The sequence below is a fragment of the Myiozetetes cayanensis genome, unplaced genomic scaffold (genome assembly GCF_022539395.1).
Source record: "Myiozetetes cayanensis isolate MyiCay16 unplaced genomic scaffold, myiCay2020 scf1, whole genome shotgun sequence".
In the NCBI taxonomy this organism is placed as follows: domain Eukaryota; kingdom Metazoa; phylum Chordata; class Aves; order Passeriformes; family Tyrannidae; genus Myiozetetes; species Myiozetetes cayanensis.
Window position 1 is genome coordinate 93,202,509 of NW_026086604.1, and position 19,837 is coordinate 93,222,345.

General features: G+C 35.2%; 1 protein-coding gene across 1 annotated transcript in view; it reads left to right on the plus strand.

Annotated features, from left to right (window-relative positions):
* The window catches only part of ATP9B (ATPase phospholipid transporting 9B (putative)), a 157,970-nt gene that overhangs the window by 89,687 nt on the left and 48,446 nt on the right, over positions 1-19,837 (plus strand). Inside the window, exon 12 of the mRNA XM_050308489.1 lies at positions 16,941-17,101. Coding sequence (XP_050164446.1) covers positions 16,941-17,101 — 161 coding nt within the window. The remainder of the gene's footprint in view (positions 1-16,940; positions 17,102-19,837) is intronic.

The following is a 19,837-nucleotide window of genomic DNA, read 5'->3' on the forward strand; positions in this document are numbered from 1 at the left end:
TAGAGGTGTTTGGACAGTGCCTTAATGTTATGCTTTAACTTCTGGTCAGCCCTGAAGTGGTTAGGCAGTTGGACTTGATCATTGTAGATCCCTTCCAACAGAACTAGGCTATTCTATTCTGTTTAGAAATCATACTTTTAAATAGCATTTTATCTGCCATTGATAAAAGAGGTGATGCGTGTCTAACAAAACTTTACTCAGTAGTTGTCCAAAGGCCTTTCCAGGAGTCACTGACCTATGAAGATGTTCAGTTGTATATTCATTTGTTCCTTGGAAGCATTTAGTTCTTTGTATCATAGTTAGCTTATTGGAATCTAGTAAATGTGAAGGAGGACGTTTAATACAGTATGTGTAAAATTACTTGCTTTAAATACCTGTGCCTGGTAATTGCTCTGTAGAATATTTCAAAAATGTAAAAAATTTGAATGCTGCAAATTGTCATTGAATGCAAACTGAGCAGGTGGAGACTTTCTCTAGGGTCTACTTTCTGCATCAACTGCATCAACTCTGCATCAACTCTTTTTAAATTAATTTGTAAATGTGTAAATGATTCTTGTGTGTATCAATTCTTCAACAATAATACTAGTGTGAGTTTTTTTCTCTGTAGACTGAACAACCTTGTTTAAAGCAGTAGCCAACACGTAACATGACCAGTAAGGATGCATTTGGGAACTGAAAACAGAAAAACACTTAAGGCTATCACAGATAAAATGCAATACTGTAGTGTAAAAAATTAGTTGCCGTTTTATAACACATATTTTTAACTCTATTTTTCTGTGAAGTTAGCATCGTACTGTTCATGTGTCTTCTACCATGGGGGGAGATCGGTTTGCATAGTTCTAGAGATGCTGCGTGTAGGTGATGTTTCATGCTAGTTAGCCTTGCAGAATGTAGACAAAAAGTAGCCAGTACATTCCTCCTCTGTGTATTTGGGAATCTTCTTGTGTTTTCTCAAGCTTGGTAATAGTGACTACATGTTAGGTAGGGTTTGTAGCATTAGGAGCCAAAAGGAGGACAAAGGAAGTCTAAAATGTTCTTTGAGATCAGAAGATATATTACTGTTGAGAGATTAAAGATTTGAACATTAAAAAAAAATTTTTGTTCCTAACTTGCTGAAACAAAATTGAAATTACATTGATAGATTGTGCTATTGCTGCAAACTTGAGAGAAAGTAAGTGTGCCCCCTTTTCTGCCTTAGGAAAGAATTGATTCAAATACTATTTGAGACTGGTTTTAAATGGCACATTGTCTCTCTCTACTGCTCTTTGAAAACAAATAAAATCAAGATTTTCTTGTACTATTTGTGGATGTGCTCATTTAGAATATAGTTCAATGATGCTGTTGTCTTCTGGCCTTGGGAGAAAGCGAACACTGAGATCTATGATTCTCAATTTACATTGTCAAACTGAAACTCCTGTGTCCAGAAATAAGAAAGAAATACATGGGCTTGACTTTTTTCAGTCCTCTCTTCATTGAAATACAGATAAGTGCTTCAGTAGTATTTCTTGCTGGAGAATAACATTGCTACTCTACTTTATACTATAAACTCGGTTTTTCTAATGACAAATTTTTAGTTATCGTGCTTAAGGGTAGATGCTTTTTGACTGAATGAATATTAAAATTTGGAGATGCAGACCTGCTCTATAAACACTCAGCAGAAGGCTGAAACTGAAATAAGTTTAAGCAAACTTACATACAAAAAATAGTGAAATGTATGTACCTGTTCAAGCATGGAGTTGATCTGTATATTAAACTTAGAAGGATTTATTGTGTTTGCTGAAGTATTTAGTCATTCAAGCAACAATTTTCTTAACTTAAAGTCAACACTTAGTTGTTTTATTACAATTGTAAAAATTGTTTCATTGCCTAAGGATGCAGACACAGTCTGAAAAACACAAAGATAGAGAGCATAGAATTTTCTTAATGGATCAATTCAATATGTTTTTAATTCCAAACAATATAAAGAAAAATTATTTCTGGCAAGGTTTAATTTCAGTCTGAAATGATATATGTTCTGTGCTTTAGATAAATGTAGAAATGGTAACATCAACATTATAGTGTAATGGCTCTCTGCATTTTACCTCATTGGCAGTCACATCAGCTTACTCAGGAATGCAGTTCCAGCCTTTAAAGGAAAAAAAAAATCAGATTGAATTGTGCTCCTCACAATGCTGTAATCAGTAATCAATCCTATTTGGATAGATATTCTTAAACCTTGGCTTTCTGGATGAAGTTGGACTTGTCAATGCTAAAGGTCATTTATAGGTGTTAATTAACCAAGAGGGAAATTAACAAACTAAGGTTATTTATTTATTTTGTCTGGCATTTTGCAGTGTTCTCATTCTTACCTATTTAAAGTGCAGAGCAGTTTTTTGTTATCTAAATTCAGAGTGGCTTTTGCAGCTTTGGTCTTCATAGACAGCAAGATTGTTAGCGTAGCCCTTCTGCAAATGTGACCTGTTTCCATCAGTGAAAACAGATTTTAGGGGTAAAATTAAAAAAAAAGTATACTTGGAGGGAGATGGAAATAAATTCCAGGGAATATATTTTGTGTGCTAAGATTGAAACATTAAAATTACTTGGACTTTGCAATATACATGTACACTCATAATGTACACAGTACATCAAAATGAGTAGAAATTATCTTAAATGGAAGTCCTGAGAAATCAGTAGCCTCTCTAAAGGAGCTATAGCATGTAATCTGCCTAGTGCACTTCAGATTAGTATAAAAATAGTTTTAATGTTGCTAATCCTTACAAGCAGCATTCAAAACACTTTTATTTTTGCCTTATTTTATACAATTCTACATCTGCTGTTAAGTTTTAACATCAGAAGTAAAACTTCATAGTAACCATTCTGTGTTCATCAAAATAGTAATAATTTTTTTACCCTAATTCGTAACTAGCCTGAAAGCTAACTCCTGCATGTCTTGTGGCTTGTGCTTTTGTTATTTGTTTGTTGTTTTTTAACAAATGAAAATCTAAGAACAGTTATTTTCTTTTTATGTGTATCTGTTTTGATTATTTGGAAATGGGCTCGTTGGTGAGCCTTAAAGTAGAGAATAATATATCTATTCTGGTAAACTGAGGCAAAATCACTTTCCACTCTCTCTTTCTTTCTTATTCTCTCCTGCCACAAAATTTCTTCCTGGTGTTTTGTGACCAGATTTGCTTCTCTGTGTTTAAAAGGCTTGTCCTTCTCTTCCCCCCTTTTTATGCTAAAAAAGGACATGACTCCCTCCAGTTCTTTATGTGGAGTGAAATAGAGTGGGTGGAGCAGATTCATGGTTCCCAGAAAGTAATACCTCTTCAACTTTTTTATTCAACATAGCTTTTTAAATACTCAAAATATATGCATCTCCTGCCTTGATATCTTTTTTGAACATCAATAAATTTGGTTGTCCAATATATTGTAGTAGCATTAGTAAGCCATTCTTATCTGTTTCACCTCAAAGACTGACATTTCAAAGTCCAACTTGCATTTCTATTATCCTGCTCCTACACTGTTATGCAATAACCCAGTACCTTCACTTGCATGTTTTTCTTATTAAATGGATAATTTGATGTTCATAGTCTATTTGAGAAGAATGGTCTTCTGTGGCTTTGTGCCTGAAGGGTCTGGGATGAAAGCAGAACCTTGAAAACTGTTATGTGACTCTTAATGACAAATGTCAAGGACTTATAAGAAAAAGGTTTATGTCGCACTTTTTATTGGAGCATAGTCTGCTGTGGTTAATCCTCCTAAAAACTACTCTTTGTAGGGGATAAAATTGAGAAAGCTGTCATCTGTAGGTAGTAAGTACTCCCCATACTTTGTCCCCTGACACAGAGCTTCTGTCCAAGAAAGTGCTTATCTACCAGCTTCCCATGAATTGTGAGAATCCTTTTTGGTGTACAGAAGAATTCTTGGGAGCAGGCCACAAGGAAAAACATGTAATATAGTGTTGATGCTTTTCTCTCCATGTGTCATCTCAACATAGGAAGAAGCAAAAGATAGAAAATAGAGTAACACCTTGAAAATCCCAAAGTGTCTCAGCAAGAAGAATGGAACAGGGTTAGATAAGGAGGAAGACAAAAGACTTTTTTCTTGAAAAGTTTGTGAAGAAAGGGCTGAATGCCAGAGGAGCTACCTTTGTTCCAAAACCCCCAAACCAGGATTAGAACATAGGAATGCTGATGCTTGGAAATGGTCAGCAGTGTTTTGGCAAACCAAAAGCAAAATTTCTGTGTCCTTCACTCTGAGACAGAAAGAACATCTACCTACTTTAATTACCTTTAACTCCATTGACTGCAATAGCAAAAGTCTTGAAATGAGGGTTGCTCAGTTTAAGGTATTAGTCTTCACTTGTCAACCAGCTTAGTGTTTCATAGTATATTTCAAGTACTGGTACTTTTGGGTTTGCATGCAAATGATGTCTGTGTCCTTAAAGGAAACTTGATTCTAATATATTCAGATGCTTTGGCATCTGAAAAATAATATTAGATCATCACTTGCTTATGTATCTTGCTGTTATATCCCGGAGTTGGAGACTAAGTTGTTCCATATTGAGCCCTGCTATCAGTTCACGTTAAAGTTACAGAATAACCTGTGCCCTAACTTCTGATTTGTTCTGAAAGCAACAATTAAACATATATGCAGTTGATATCTGAAGTCTTGTGATAGGTCCTTCCTGGCTGCATGTAATTTAGTGTGGTGTGCTACATGGCTGTGTGGTGTCTGAATCACTCTGCCTAAGTGCTGCACAAGGACTGAACTGAGGAAATTGGCTGTGCTGTGATACGGTACTGTGCTTCTTGGGACATGGATGTTCAATCACTATTCCTACTTCAGTTGGTACCATTGTCTGTTTGCATTCCTACTGTAAGGCAAAGTTTGTGGAAATATACAGTTCAGTACTAAACAAAATAATTGTTATATAATAATATACAGAACAAGCAAGGGAATGGCACTTTGGTCATAAGAGAATATTCACTATTCTGAGTATACTTCTGGGTTTACTGTATATTTTAGACTTGATGGCAAACACTTCCACTGATTTTGCAAAGCCCAGTAATTTATTCACAGCTGTAAAGTTCCTACAATGTTAAATTCATTCCTTATTATAAGAATATAGAAGAATGAAATTTGATATGTTCCAGAATGTGAATGACTAGTCATAGGCCAGTTCTGAGATCTATCTCTTGCCGTTTTGGATACTCACATTAAAAGTTGCTGGGATTTTTTTCTCTTTTAGTATGTTTAGAACATGAATATGTTAGAATTTGTGTCAGCAGCTCAATGTCATTTTGCATTGGTGTTTGAGGAAGGATCAGTGTTGGAGTATACCATTTCTGCATTAGTCTATTAATCTATGAAAACAGACTACTCTCACAAAACAGTCTAAACAACTCTTAAAATGGATCAAATTATGGAATAGCAACATCCTGTTGCTCATTTGTGAGAAATACTGTGTATTTTACCAGTAGCGAACTAGACTAAAATGAATGTGGTAACATTTCAAATGATTTCTTTATTTTATCATTCCACCAAAGACTGTGCAAAAGGGAGATTCCTTGCATAGTTGGCTTGTGTGGAGTATCCAAGTGAGCTCCAAAAGAGGCAGACCATGATGGCTGCTGCATCCACTGCTGCTGATCAGTTGTAGGAGTTTGCTTTTACATTTACAATGCTCCTTATGGCTTTGTTGCCATTCAGAATTTAATCATGCTGTGTGCAAAATGCAGCTGCTGGGAGCTGGAGAGAGTAGGGGCAAAGGGCATGACCTCTCAGAGGATATTTGTTACCTTATCCAATGCGCCACCTTCGTAACGCTCTACCTAGGAGGCCTCGCTTGCAGTGTGCGAGCCAAAGTGGAGGTGACCAAAATATTGACACAGTGGAAGGGGCTGTTGTGTGTTTTCCTGCATTAGGGTTCTGTTCTGTGCATTGGTTGTTCCTTAATAAGAGCATTGTACCACAGTTGTCACCTATTTTTCTGTCACATTTTTTACTTACTGTGTATTTTGTTGGAAATCTGAAACCTTGAACTGGTGTGTTCAAAGTATGTTAATTATTTTTTTTTTAAATTATTATGAAATAAGGATGTCTTAAATGTCAGAGACTAGGATCTCTTCAGAAGACCTGAAGAGACTTCTTGAAATAGATGTTTATCTGATGTTCACATCTTTTATTTGGATGTTTTACAGGCATTAATTATTGTTCAGCTGGATAGCCTTCTCTTTATGTACAGCAAGTACAGAAAAACAGATCTTTTGTGGTTTTCATTTATGCAACTTAATAATTTATACAGCTGAAGTCTGATGTATTTCTCCAAGTACTGGAGGCTCAATAACCATCACGATTCACATGACTTGAATTATCAGTCTTATAGTGATGAATATCTAGAGGGAAAGTTCTCTCCATATCAGGATATAGTATTTGTTTTGATGTAGGCTGAACATAGTGATCATAACTAAAATAGTTTACTTAGTTCTGTTTGCATGCTTGAACTAACAAGATTGTCATATTCTTAACAAATATGATCTTTGCCCTTCTTTTTTTTACCTCAGTTCAGAGAGCAAGCCTGTGGATACATTTAGCATTATAATCAACATTCCAGCTTGTACCAGATGAAAATAATGTGGGTTTGGTTGTGGATTAGTTTGCAAAAAATGGATTGCTCTTCATATTCTTAAAGCTCATTCCCTTCCCATCATATCTCTTGGAATGCATCCCAAAACACTATTTATACAAAACAGCATTCAGTTTAATTTCTTTTATGATTTGGAGATGTTATGAAATCTTTTCTTAATCTCATAGTCTCCAAGGAATCCACTCAAATATTTTCTTTCATAAAAGCAAAGATAGATTACTTGTGACTCAGCTGAAAATAAGATTCTTACTGATGCCTACTGAGTTTGAGGCTTAGGCTTTTTTTGTTGTTCTACCTATCACAGCTGTTTTTCTAGTTTAAGTTTGAAAGTGGTTGGGCAGTTGTTAACTTCCTTTTTTGGGGGAAATGTTGAAAAACTTTTTGGTTCACTTTGTCCTAATTTCCTACTATATGTATCGTTTCTGTTTCACAGTGCACCAGCACCAGTCCTCTACTTTGTATTCAATATCCCTTTCTTCTGACTACTTTCCCCCTTGACTTGTTCTGCTTTTCCACCCTGTTATTCTGCTCTGTCTAATGTAGTTCCACCTACCCCTTTTTTTCTTTCACCTCTTTAGGCATCTTACACATCCTTGTTTTTTCTCTGACCATGCATCTTGTTTGTGAAGCAGAAAGTTTAATTCTTTAGGAAAATTCAATTATCAAATAATATTCTTAGTCTGTCAGTTTTAAAAATACTGTCTTAGTGAGTCTGCACTCATTGTGCAACAGTGAATTTCACGATCCTGGTTTACGTCTCCAGCTCTGTCTGCATCCGTCCATATGCTTCTTCCTCCTTAGCCTATCCAGCATTTCCTATTAAAGCTTCTCTCAGTGTAACTCGTACCTTTCATATGCTCTGCTGTGGAGTTGTTGGCTTCGACTTGTGAATGCATGGTTGATTTCTTAATGGTTTTATGCATGGGAAGAGATTCACCATGAGCAGCTGAGTAGCCATTTCATTGACTTTATCTAAACACACTTTTGAAATTCCCAAAGGTTCTCTGGCTGTTACATCCACCTCTTATTCTCACTTTTGGATTTCTGTTTCAGCTATTACTGTACCATTACTTTATCCATTTGCTCAAATCAACTTGGCTTGTTCCTTGGCTTGCTGAGGTAGTTTATGCAGTACCTAGTGCAGGGCTGTACTCCGTGTAAGGGGGTCTCTCGCTGGATTTGCAGGTTAAAAAAATTGAAGCAAATCTGTGTGTTTTTATAGATTGGGGGGTGTGGATGTGGGGAGTTAATTTTTGCAAATGAGATGCACCTAATTGTGCTTGAGCTGTGAAACAGTACTCTTGAGAGCTCTGGCAGAAGTGTGGAGGGGTACCCATTAAAGTGTTGTATTCCATGTGTGCAGCTTCCACTGGTCTTTTTTTCCTCTTGCATTGAAGCATGTATTCAGTCAGTATCTTACACTTGCAGTGAAGAAAAAGTGTGTTTATCTAGCCTGTCCTTTGGGACACAGGTTTGAATCGTTTAGCAAATACATTAGTTGATGTTCCTACTAGTTTTGTGATGACTCTCCCCATTATGCAGTTAGATACACTCTGTATGCACTACTTAATTTTAAATATATTTAATTCTGTAAACATTAGGTGAGCTTTTAATGCCTTGCATAATATTTTATATTCTATTTTGACCTTTTGGTTTTCTTTGAGAACCTGAATAATTTATTTCTAGGAGTTTTATAGTTGTACTACACAACAGTTTGCTTGTGGAAGGTCTGCTAGCTTCCAATGACCCTTAGCTGCCATCTGGTACAAATTCAAAGTGCTTCTGTCATCTGCTGCTAATTGCTGTCACCTGCATATTGCAGTCACTCTGAGCAACTTGGATTGCAGTAAAGCAGGAGGCATACTGTTTTGTATAGCTGCAGTCTATCCATAACACCCATGATTTCTTTATTAATATTAATTTAATAATAAAAGTAGTACATGCATCATGAAATGGTGTGAATTAATATAAATGACATTTCATGTTTATTTTAGTAACTTTCAGGGTTTAATCTGACATTCAAAAATGTGTGTAGATTTGTATTATAAATATATTTATTATTTCAGTATTTTTCAGCCTGTTTATTCTGGTAAGATTGTTCCAACTGAATCTTACTGAAGAGTTCTTTAATCTTTTTTGTAAGCTGATAAGCTTTAGTCAGGGCACTAGCCTACAGCACCATATTATATTAATGTATTTTACTTGTAATTTAGAGAACAAGAGGAATATCCTGATCTGAAGGCTAAACTGTCCCCTGTGGCACTTGCACAGCTGATAATCGTGAACTAGAAAGATGTGTATATCAAATAGTTTACAAAATGAAGCCAGCTGTGTTTCCCTACATACTGTGGCTTCCTGACATGCATCATTAAACCTTATTAGCTACTTCCTTTTACAAAGATTCTTGTAGTCTTGAACATTGCATATTAACATTTTCTACCCCTCCAACTGGAAATTATTTGCTTTATTGTAGAGTGTCAACTTGCTCTAGTTTCTGATATGCGTTCTAATTGGTACTTTGGAGTATAATCATAGTGAAATACCACTCCTTGCATTTCTTTATTTGGAGATTAATACAGACCTTTTCACTTCATCTGTCGATCTGTGCAACTTTTCACACAATTTCCAACTGTTGGGATTGTTTGCAAACCATTAAGTATGAAATGGTTCATAAAATGTCTTTAAGAATGTAAACACAAAAAGAAGGGATTGATTTCTGTGGTAAGATTTTTTTGTTGTTGTTTTTTTAATAGAAACAAGGCTATTTCAGCTGATAAATTTAATGATGTAAAAAACCTCCAAAATGTAGCGCTTTTTTTTAGTTAAATTTTTTTTATTCAGATTTTGTTAGTAAAACCACCATCCTGCACACATGCACATATACCACTTGCTTGCTGAATCCTGATACTGAAATTCAGCTCTTAAACCTTAGGAAAGCAGAATTTTTGAAATATTACGCTCTCTGTGGGTAAAAATAAAGTACAAAAATAAAAATATGTATTATATATATGCATTTGTACACATTTACAGCTCTTTCATATATTTGACAGGAGAATTAAATGCTTCTGATCCTCATGAGCAAAACTGTGACAGTATAATTCCAGAACCTTAGTTGTATGATCCCAAGAATAGTTTCAAAGCAATGTGTTCTACTGAATTGTCTTGCAACATATTTTGTGTTTATTTCAGGACGAGAGGTACTAATAAAGTGGACATTATAAAAATTCTGAATAGCATGTAACTGTACAGAGGAACAAAATTTAGAAACATTTTAAGTCTTTTTGTTGATATTCCTCTTGAAAAAATTTATTTATTCCAGAAGGTCAGTTTTATTTGTAAACACATCAGTGCATTAAAATTGAGCTAGAAATTCTAGAGTTCATGTTCTAATTTCTACTAAAAATTTCTGAAAATTGGTATTTCTCCATAATACTAGTAAGAAGTTGCGCATCAAATCATGTCTAATCTTTATTGAGAAGAGTTGTTTCTGTGCCTTAAATGGTTGTGGACATTTACTTTGGAGTTATTTGGGGTATTTCTACTCGGACTTGGAGAATTCTTGCCCCATTCTTTAGCATTTTCCCCTATATTCTTACATTAATCTTTAAGGGGACTACTGCTGATTTTCCACCTTATTGAGCAAGTTTCAAGCTCCTCTTGTTTAATTTTTAAGTTTTAATTTACTTTTTTTACATATCTATCAAATGTTTACATTTATTTATTTATTTATTTATATAATTGCAAATTCTACACAATATAAACTTCAGGACCCGTTGTCCACTTGCTGGTTTTGTAGTTATTTTAGCAAAGCTAAGTATCTTAATCTGTGAGAGAGTAAGCCATATTTTTTTAATCTACTCAGATTTTAAAAAATGCCATCTTCATTCATATATTTTAATAATAGTGTGCAGTGTGTAAAGCTGCTTATTTTGTAATGGACCCTTAAAAAACAACTGCACATGGTTAGAAACGTCTTCAGTTGAAGCTGATGATGACTAAGCTTGAAGAAGTTGTAAGAAGTATAAATACATATGTAACAGTTACATATGAAATATTAATCTGAAGATAGTGTTCCAGTGTAAAATTGAAGATCTTTAAATCTTGCTCTTCCACCCTCCCCAGAATTCTGTCTTAGTAATATCGATCAGATGTAAGGAGGATTGTGAGTGCTTAGAAACTCTAAATGTCTTCTCTATTGTGTACCTAGATTGTTTTAAATTGGAAAAAAAAGAAAAAAAAAAAAAAGGATGAATTAGGGTTTCACTGTGTGAATGCTTTTGGCTGTTGAAGTCTCTGGTATGACTAGTTAGCTTAGATTATTGAAGCAATTATTCTAAATCAATGGGTGGTCTTGAGAAAATGTTTTCAGTTGGTAGCTTCTAATAGGAGAATATGTTTGTAATACAGCACGGTACCTGTATGGATACCAGAATTTAAGGGGGCTGTTAACCTTTTCAGTTTCTTAATATGCACTCTGCACGTTTTAATCATTCATGTTTGTGACAAATACGTAGCAAAGGCAGAGAACATATGGTCGCACAGCGTCTCGCTACTGCTGCCTTAAGGTGCCAGTCTGTGACTGTACCAAGGTGTGTGAAGTGTAACTTTTTGCTAAGGAGGGAACAGAATAGTTTCAGCGCGCAATCCGAAGTGTCAGAGTCGAGTAATTAACTCTTGATCATTTCCAGCTGAGGGAGGTGAGTGCCGGGGGAGATGCAGGAGGGATGCGCGGAGGTTCGGTGCGGCACGGGCTGGGAGCGGGGAACGGCAGCGCCGGCCGCGCGCGCCCTCTGCCGACCAAACCGCGCGTGGCAGCTCTGCGGGAAACGGGAGCCACAGCCTGGAGTAACGCGCGGGCAAATAAATACCCGTGGCTTGGCTCCGTTCTTCTGTGTAAAGACAGGCTCTACGAGGAAACGCCGGACTGAAAAAATATTTAGAGACGTTGGCGTAGCTTAGCAGAGTGAAAAACTGCTAATGAAAACTGTATTTATAGTCAACAGGATATTAAGAATGGGTCACCTTCAGTTTCTCTCATTGTGATCATTTGAAACATAATGTTTTGCTGCAAATAGAGTAAATCGTTGGCATGCATGTGAACCAGGATACAATTGAAAAAGAAGATACGCTTGGGAAGGTGATGAAATCTGCGACCAGTGTTTGATAGAATGAGTGCCTTACTTGAAATAACTGCGTCCACTACTTCAGTGCAGTTGTGTATATAGCTCACTTATAGTTTTTATTATGGTATACTGAACTAGAGAGGGCTAAGCACCTCTAAAATCATACAGAGGACTCTCAAGTTTCGCTTTGAGTATCCAAACTCAGATGATGTTGAGTCTGGAAAAGGCAACAATATAAAATGGATGAATAAAGGAGGCAGAGAGAAAAAGAACCGTTTGAGTCCTCTTTCTTCTTTTAGCATTATAGATATTACTAGCTACAAGGGTAAGTTTGTTTCCAAAGTGATTAGTTAATTTCAAACACGGATATTATGTATTTACAAATAGCACGTTAAAGTAAAACCAGGCAAGTCGGAAGAGTAACTTCAAAATGTAATGGAAGTATTCTACTTTTAAGAGCATTTAAACGTCTGTTTTTGAATATGCATCAAAACACTAAAAAAAATATACTGCAGCTTAAACTTCCATTGGATGATCACCATGTATTTCTTCTTGAATTTTAAAATTTCTGCTGTTTTCAAATACTATCTGTTGGAGATGGACTGTTAATGTAAGAACACAGACAAGTAATCATCATTTGTTTCTTTGGGGATACAATTAACTCTAAATATCTAAAAATATTTACTGAAATTAGTGTAGCATAGAGGTCATCCTGTTTTCCATAAACCTACTGTCTTAGCATAATACCAAATATTTTAGTTTGCTCAGAAGTTGTGTTATGTGAAGGTTAAATATTTTTTTGCCAATGGAAAGACAGAAAATGTTACTGGAATAAAATGGACTATTTGTGGTTATCACTTCTGTATAAGTCCTCTGGAGTTGACTAAATAAAGTTGATTTCAGGTTTAAGAAGTCAAGTAGACCACCACCCCCCATGCATTATTACTCAATTCTAAAATTAATAAAACCCATAATAGGTTTTTAGTGCTTCAAAAAATGTTTTCAAGGTTTCACTGTTGCTCTTGCAGCTAAACCAGTGACTAGGGTGTTTGAAAACAGATCTGAGAAAAAGGAGGGACAGATAGTTTTTATCACTAAATGGTCACTTTATATATTTCCATGTTTTCTTTGCTTTTCTCACCTTTGAATCTACTGATTAAAAGAGTAAGTATAAGATATTGATTAAGCAGTGTAACATACTGAATTCAAGATTGGGGGGGGTTATGTTAATCAACTCAGGTTTTTAGAGAGACATATTTGTGCAGACTATTGCTTGAGTACAGTGAATTAAGGCAAGATGCTTGGTAAACATGAATTCACTTGCTTTACCTGCTTTCATTCATATCTGTATTAGCTTAATGTGGTTACCTGGATTGCTGAGCAGTCTTTGAATCATAGGAATTAGGAGACTTAATAAAAGAGGGAACATGTAGAGATCCAAAAGTTAGTGTAGGTGTTTTTAGTGTCAAAGATTTAAGTTAAACAGATGTGTAAATGATGTATCTCTCTATTTAGCCTTTAAACAAAGATTAGTAGTCTGTTATTCCTAGGGACTATAGGAAAGTTTTGACAGATGATTGAAGAAAGCCATGGGGGATTGGATATATGCAGCTAACTGTATATAGTCATCCATATAAAAATTTACGGTTTTTTTAATAGATGATGAAATGCTACAAATCATTTTCCTTAGGCAAAGCTTCTTTTTGTCAGTCCACAGTTGAAAGATATGTTATTTGAATTTTAGTAATTTTAAATATTTACCTTACTGTTACGTACCTTTTACATCTAAGTTTAGGCTACAATTATTGGAAACATAAATAATATGCTAGTATTTAAGGCTCAATGAAGTTAACTTCAGAGCATGTATTAAGAATAGCAAAGAAAATTTTTATGTTTATGGTGCCAATTAAAGCCCAAGTCTATCTCAAACATACATACCATGAAATTTCATTGTAGTCAGTATGGTGTTTGGCAGTGCAGAACCAGACTGATTACTGAAATATAATTACCTTTTTGGAGGAATTCAGTTGCACGGGAAAGTCTGTCCTAAGACTGTGCCTTAATACTTCAATAGTATTAAAGTAGGGCACTCGAAGGCTATTCATGAGCAATTATTTCTAATGCACTTTAAACTGTAATTGGATAAGAAATGGCTGCACTAGACTGTTTTGAGAAATCTTTGCCATTGTGTAACATTTAATTATCAAATTTTGCATTTCACTATTCTTGCATTTAAAAGATTCTCATTTCCAAGTAATATACTTTCTATAATGTTAAAAGAATTGTTCTATTACTACAATAATAGTTTCAGAATATAACCTTTCCTAAAAGGTAAGCATCTAGGGCAGCAAGTTGTACTTGTAGCCAGAAACATTCTTGTTGTTTTCAACTTTTTAATTAAGATTTTTCTCATAAGATAATTCATTACACCTTGTGATCCAAAATGTGAAGTGTAGACCTTTAATCATTCCCTCATTCAAAAATTAAGTATTTCTAAAACTTGTCACCTTTTTTGGTACATGTAGACAATTGATGGTATAAACCATTATTTTATTGAGAACCATTAGCTATTTAAAACTTTGTGCATAAATTAAAGAGGAGCTAAATGGATTTGCGGTTGTTGCCATTAGTAGCATTTTAGATTATACAGGCAATTATTGTGTTCATTATCGTAGAGCAGCCCCTTTGCAAAACTATTGTGGTTTTCTTAGACATTATGTACAAATTTTCCCTTGGAGATTAAAATTTCCGGTGGTGTGTTTAATTTTGTTAATGCAGTTGTTTCAAATATAACAAATATTATGACAAGTAGAAGAAAATTTGTTTTACTAATATGGGAAATAGCAATGAACGTGGAAAATTACTCCAATTCTTAATTCATCTATTTTATATGTTGTCGTAATTATTCTGGTTATGATTATTTTCCAAAGAAAAGAAACCACTTTCATGAGATGGTATATTTTACAAACGCTTTGATAAAATCACAGTGTAGTTGAAGTGAACTTTATCCACTTTTCCAATATTGAGATGAATTTTAGAGAATGTTAGTGAATTTCCACATAAAATTTATCTGGATAATTCAACAGTGTTTCATTAGTCAAGTGCAGAAATTGTTTAAGTGGAAAGGCACAGAATTAAACTAATTAAGTATCTTTCAGTACATTGGAGTAACTAATTTTTGAGAAATAGAGGATGCATTTCTATTAAAACTTTCGTTGTGTGCCTTCTTAAGGGGGGTTTTGCAATTGCCTTCACTTGCTATAGGAAATGAAAATATTAAAATTTGATATGACCAATAGTGTGACCTGTATTAAAAAGAATGACATTATTAGGAACAAAGCAAATGTTCTTGAGCAAGAGATTTATTGTGTGGGAAATTTTTCATCATGAACTTTTTTATTGCCTTAATACCTCTCCAAACACATTTTTGTTGTTTCCCAAACTTAAATTCACATCTGTCTTCATCAATTAGAAAGGTATTAATGCCTTGAGTTAGCTACATATCAGTGTGCAGTGGACTAAATTTAATGTTTCTGTCCAAAAAGTGGCATTCTTTCCAAAGAAACTCTTTATTCATTTCTGTTCTGGGATGGGGTTTTTATGGGGGGGTTAGAGAGGGGAAAGATAGGCTTTCACCACCATGATGCAGGGGGAAAAAAGTGTGAGGTAGTAGTTATGCATATTGCAAGACAGTGATTCTTTATTTTATTACAAAAAAAGACCAACTCTAGAAGGCCAGATTAAATCATTCCTTTCACTTTTTAATGGGATTTGGATGAATAGAGTAAAATATGCACTTTGCATTCATTGATAGCATCTTTAGGTTGAGGTAATTGAGTCTTTTTTCCCTGACTGAATGAATAATGACTTCATCTGATCCTCAGCGAGGCCTGAAACTTAGGCTGCCTTTGTCAACGCAAAAAGATCTGGGCTTTGAAACATGCTCTACTTCCCTGGCTTCATTTTTCTTCATTTTAATCCAAAAACCTATTTTTCTCAATAATTCAAGCATAAACTATGTAGTAGTTGAAGCAGCGGAAATTGCAAGATATTTGTCCTCGTTGTGCTGCTTTTTAAATGCAGCTGATAAATCAGCCGCTGTGGTCTTCAGCTGCCTGGTTCTCTAGGGAAGGGACAACCCATGTGTAAGCAAGATTGCTGGAATTTTTAAGAACTATATTTAAAGTGCTTCTTTTGCAGACTGTGTGTTATCTACGGAAGTGTTATGTTTTGCTGGTCTTACTGGCAAGGCTTGGAGATAAAAGGGGCATCTGTGATGGGGCCTAGGAAACTCTTCCTGACATCATTTTCCCACATATTTTACTGACTACTAGAGCATCCCAAAAAGTGGAGTAAAAATACCCTAGCTTAAATCATACATTATTGAAATGGCGAGAGTCTTAGTTACATAGCTTAAATACATTTTTTCATGAGAAAGAGTGGATGAAAGACAGCCTCTCTTAATGTTTTTCTTAAAATCTTTCTATACCTAATACCTTTTTACTCGTGAAAAGTTGAAGCTCTGTTTTACTATAATGGTTTGAAAATGGGTATTCCACTTGATTGTTTTTTATTATTATATTGAATAACTGATAACTTGAAACAATTAAAAATTATTTGTGTGGAATTAGTTCAGATGTACAGGGTGGGAGGAGAGCATAGGGACAGGTGGCAGTGCACAAGTTACATAAATGAGAAGGCAGCTCTGTTGCATGTGTCTGTTGATTCCCAAATCTAACAGGTTTTTGATCTTCTAGCAGTCAATGAGCTCCCTACAAATATAGTGTGCAGTGTTGGTATTTTTGTTGCACACATGACAAATGAAAATTGTTCCTGCTCATTTGCTCATCTGTAATGGGCTTTGCTCCTTGTCCTCCTGTGTTCCCGTCCTGGCTCAGGGGATGGGAGAGGGATGTGTCAGATGTAAAGGCATTCAAAAGGCTTGGCTGGAACACTTTGAACTGGTTCTGGGCATTGTTATTGTCCCGTTACCAAGAAACATATTTTTACGTGCAAGTATAAGAATAATAATCAATGCAGTCATCAAAATACAGTTAATTGTTAAAAGTACATGGATTTTCAATAGGTAGGAATAACCAAAACAAGTAATCACTAATTGTTTGCTCAGCAGAAGCATCAGTTTAAGAAAAACTCATGACTAACAAGATTTCTTCTTCTTCCTTCAGGTTGGCTTACTGGACCTGGAGTTGAATCAACTGACCAAAGCCCTGTTTTTGGCTTTAGTCGCACTATCAGTTGTTATGGTAACCTTGCAAGGATTTGTAGGCCCATGGTATCGTAACCTTTTCCGGTTCCTCCTCCTGTTTTCCTATATCATCCCGATCAGGTATGTATAAGAATGAAAGCAAATACAGTTGTCTAATTTCACTGAATGTGGCTTTCTTGAAATTTATACTTGCTTCTCATTGCAAAGGAAATTGATCTTATCAGGATTCTGAAGGAGAAGGTGCCAACAAATCTGCTGATTCTTGAAGGATCACTGTACAGAAAACAATACTGTTGTATTTTTTTTGTATAATGTTCATCTTGCTGGAGTAATCAGGATATCTAATCCTTTACTAGCATAAATGTATTAATAAGGATACAATCTTGGTATACTTGAGAACGTGTTTTTAGGAAGCGTGAAGTTGAATGAACCATTAAGTTTATTTTTGAATTTTATTTTTAATGCCTTAAATACTGAAATAGTTCTGTTTCTCTGGTTAAAATACAGACTTTTTACCCCAATAATGATTAATTTAAATAGAGTGGCTGAATAATGTAGGTGCACTTTTACAATGGGAGGACTTTTAACATGTGTAACCAAGTAAAGACTTGCCCTGAATTAATTAATTCATTAAGCATGAGTACTGTATATTCAAATTGCAGATAAACTGGAACAGGAAATAATATCCACGTGTGTAATCAAGTCTTCTGTGGACACAGAAGTGAGAACAGTGACTCTGAAATGAATTCTTTTCTTTGCAAGATGGAAATATTGTCCTTGTTAAAATTCCCAGTGTTTAGATTACTGTAGTTGTTAATTTTAGAACAACTAGCTCTCTAGAACTCTTTAGTTAGATATGTCATTCAGTAAGCCCAGTGACTAGTCACAGAATTAGCAGCATCTAAAATTTAGATAGGTTTAAGGCCTGCCTCCTCAGGCATACACAGAATACTTAAGTTCATGTAGTAAAGGAAAAAAAATAACAAGAGGATTTCAATATTCATTTTAATCTGAGTTTACATTACTTATGTGTTACTGTGTTAAGGACACGTCTGTGTGAAGGAAATTGTATCATATTTAACCAATGGGATACTCAGGAAGCCTTTGTCATAATGTTTTATAACTTAAAGGACTTGCATTTTTATAGCACTTTTGTGTTGCAAGAGAGACTGATTTTTTTTTTTGGACTTGTGGAATAGCTCTTCTCCAAAAATAATTTCTAGGATACATATAATCCAATTTTTCAGTTGCTTGTGGGAGAGAATATACAAAGTCAAAGTATTAGAGGATGTGATTGGTTTAGTTCTGAGATTGGCCATGTAGTTACTCTCTGGAAGATCAGACAGGAATCTGTCAGAGAATGGTTTTCTCTATAGAGGTTTATCTATTTCTATACCAAATTTTCCTCAACCAGGATCATTCATAAATACAGGGTTGCTTCCCACACTGTCAGCAAAATAAACAACTAGGTCATGGCAGTGTTTAAATATGACTACACTTCCCTTCCTTTCTTCTGGATGTTAAGCAGTGAAATTATTCAATTTTTACATTTTGGATTGTAAACTTTGAAGATGAAAATTACAAGGCTAAGGACATTGAAGCACCAGGTGTTGCCCTCATTATTTTTAGATAGCTATATGGGAACTTTTCAGAGGTAAAGGAAATGAACATGGGAGATTAGGATTCACTGGTATAGGCAAAGCATATCTGAATTCATGCATCTGAATTATGCAGATATTCATATCTGAATTCATGCATTCAACTATCATTGGTAGTTTTAGAGAATGCATAAGGTTTCTAATCATGGAGTTTTTTGCAGTTGTGTTTGGCTTTTCGTTTGCATAGCAAGGGAAAAATTCCACGTATGCAATAAAAATAATTTTCCATGGCTGACATGTTTCGTGAAGATTATCAGAAAGATGATCTTAAGAGTTACTGGAGTTTAACTGATCTCTGTGCAGTCTCTCCCATAATTACTAGGAAGAGGAACTTTTTCTTAGGTGCTCTGGGAAGAGGCTGGTTCCTTGTGATTCAGCTGCATCCTAAATACTCCTGTAGATCAATGTTGCCTCACTATATGCAGGGAATTACTGTGGGACTTGTAAGACTTTAGAAGTATAAACATAAGGCAACTGTAAAAAAAACCAACAACACAACAGAACAAAAGACACCCCAACAACCAACACCTACCCAACCCTCTTCTCCAAAAAACCAACCCTCAACATTGCACGTGTTCTGTAGTGTACAAGGAATTAAACAAAGTGGAAAAAAAGTGGTAGCAAGCAAGCATCAAAAGCTTAACCTGTTCTCTAAATTGCTTGTAAGTTAGAACCATAATGCACAAAATTTTTTTAACATCATCACACCCCCAGAAATGTTTGGCCCCTAAAAATAATTCTGTGACTGATGTTTCCTTTTCCTCTATGGGGGAAGCATAGCCCAGGGAGCCTCCATAAGCAATCTACTGCCCTAAAAAGTTAAGCTATTTTATTTTCTTAAGATTTATCAAGAAAGGAGGATATAAAGCAAGTCCTTGACAGACTGTCCAAAACAAAATAAATCCTTAGGATTATGCTCACCCATTCTCTGAGTTTTTCCATGTTCCTTGGTATTTTTAGGCTTTTTTTGTTTTCTAGTAGGCTTTAGCCAGTTTGAGATGCATTAATACCTACCCATCCTCCAGTGACTCTGAGACCATTTCATTACTTGTTTTAAATAAAATTACTGATTGAAATACATCATCCATCAGTTTAGAAGATCCTGTCTGACTGAATCACCTAGTGCAACTGTCAAGTAGCAGGCTAGCAGGGAGCATGGTATGGTCCTCAGGTATGTCCATGCTGCTGCTCTTTGTGA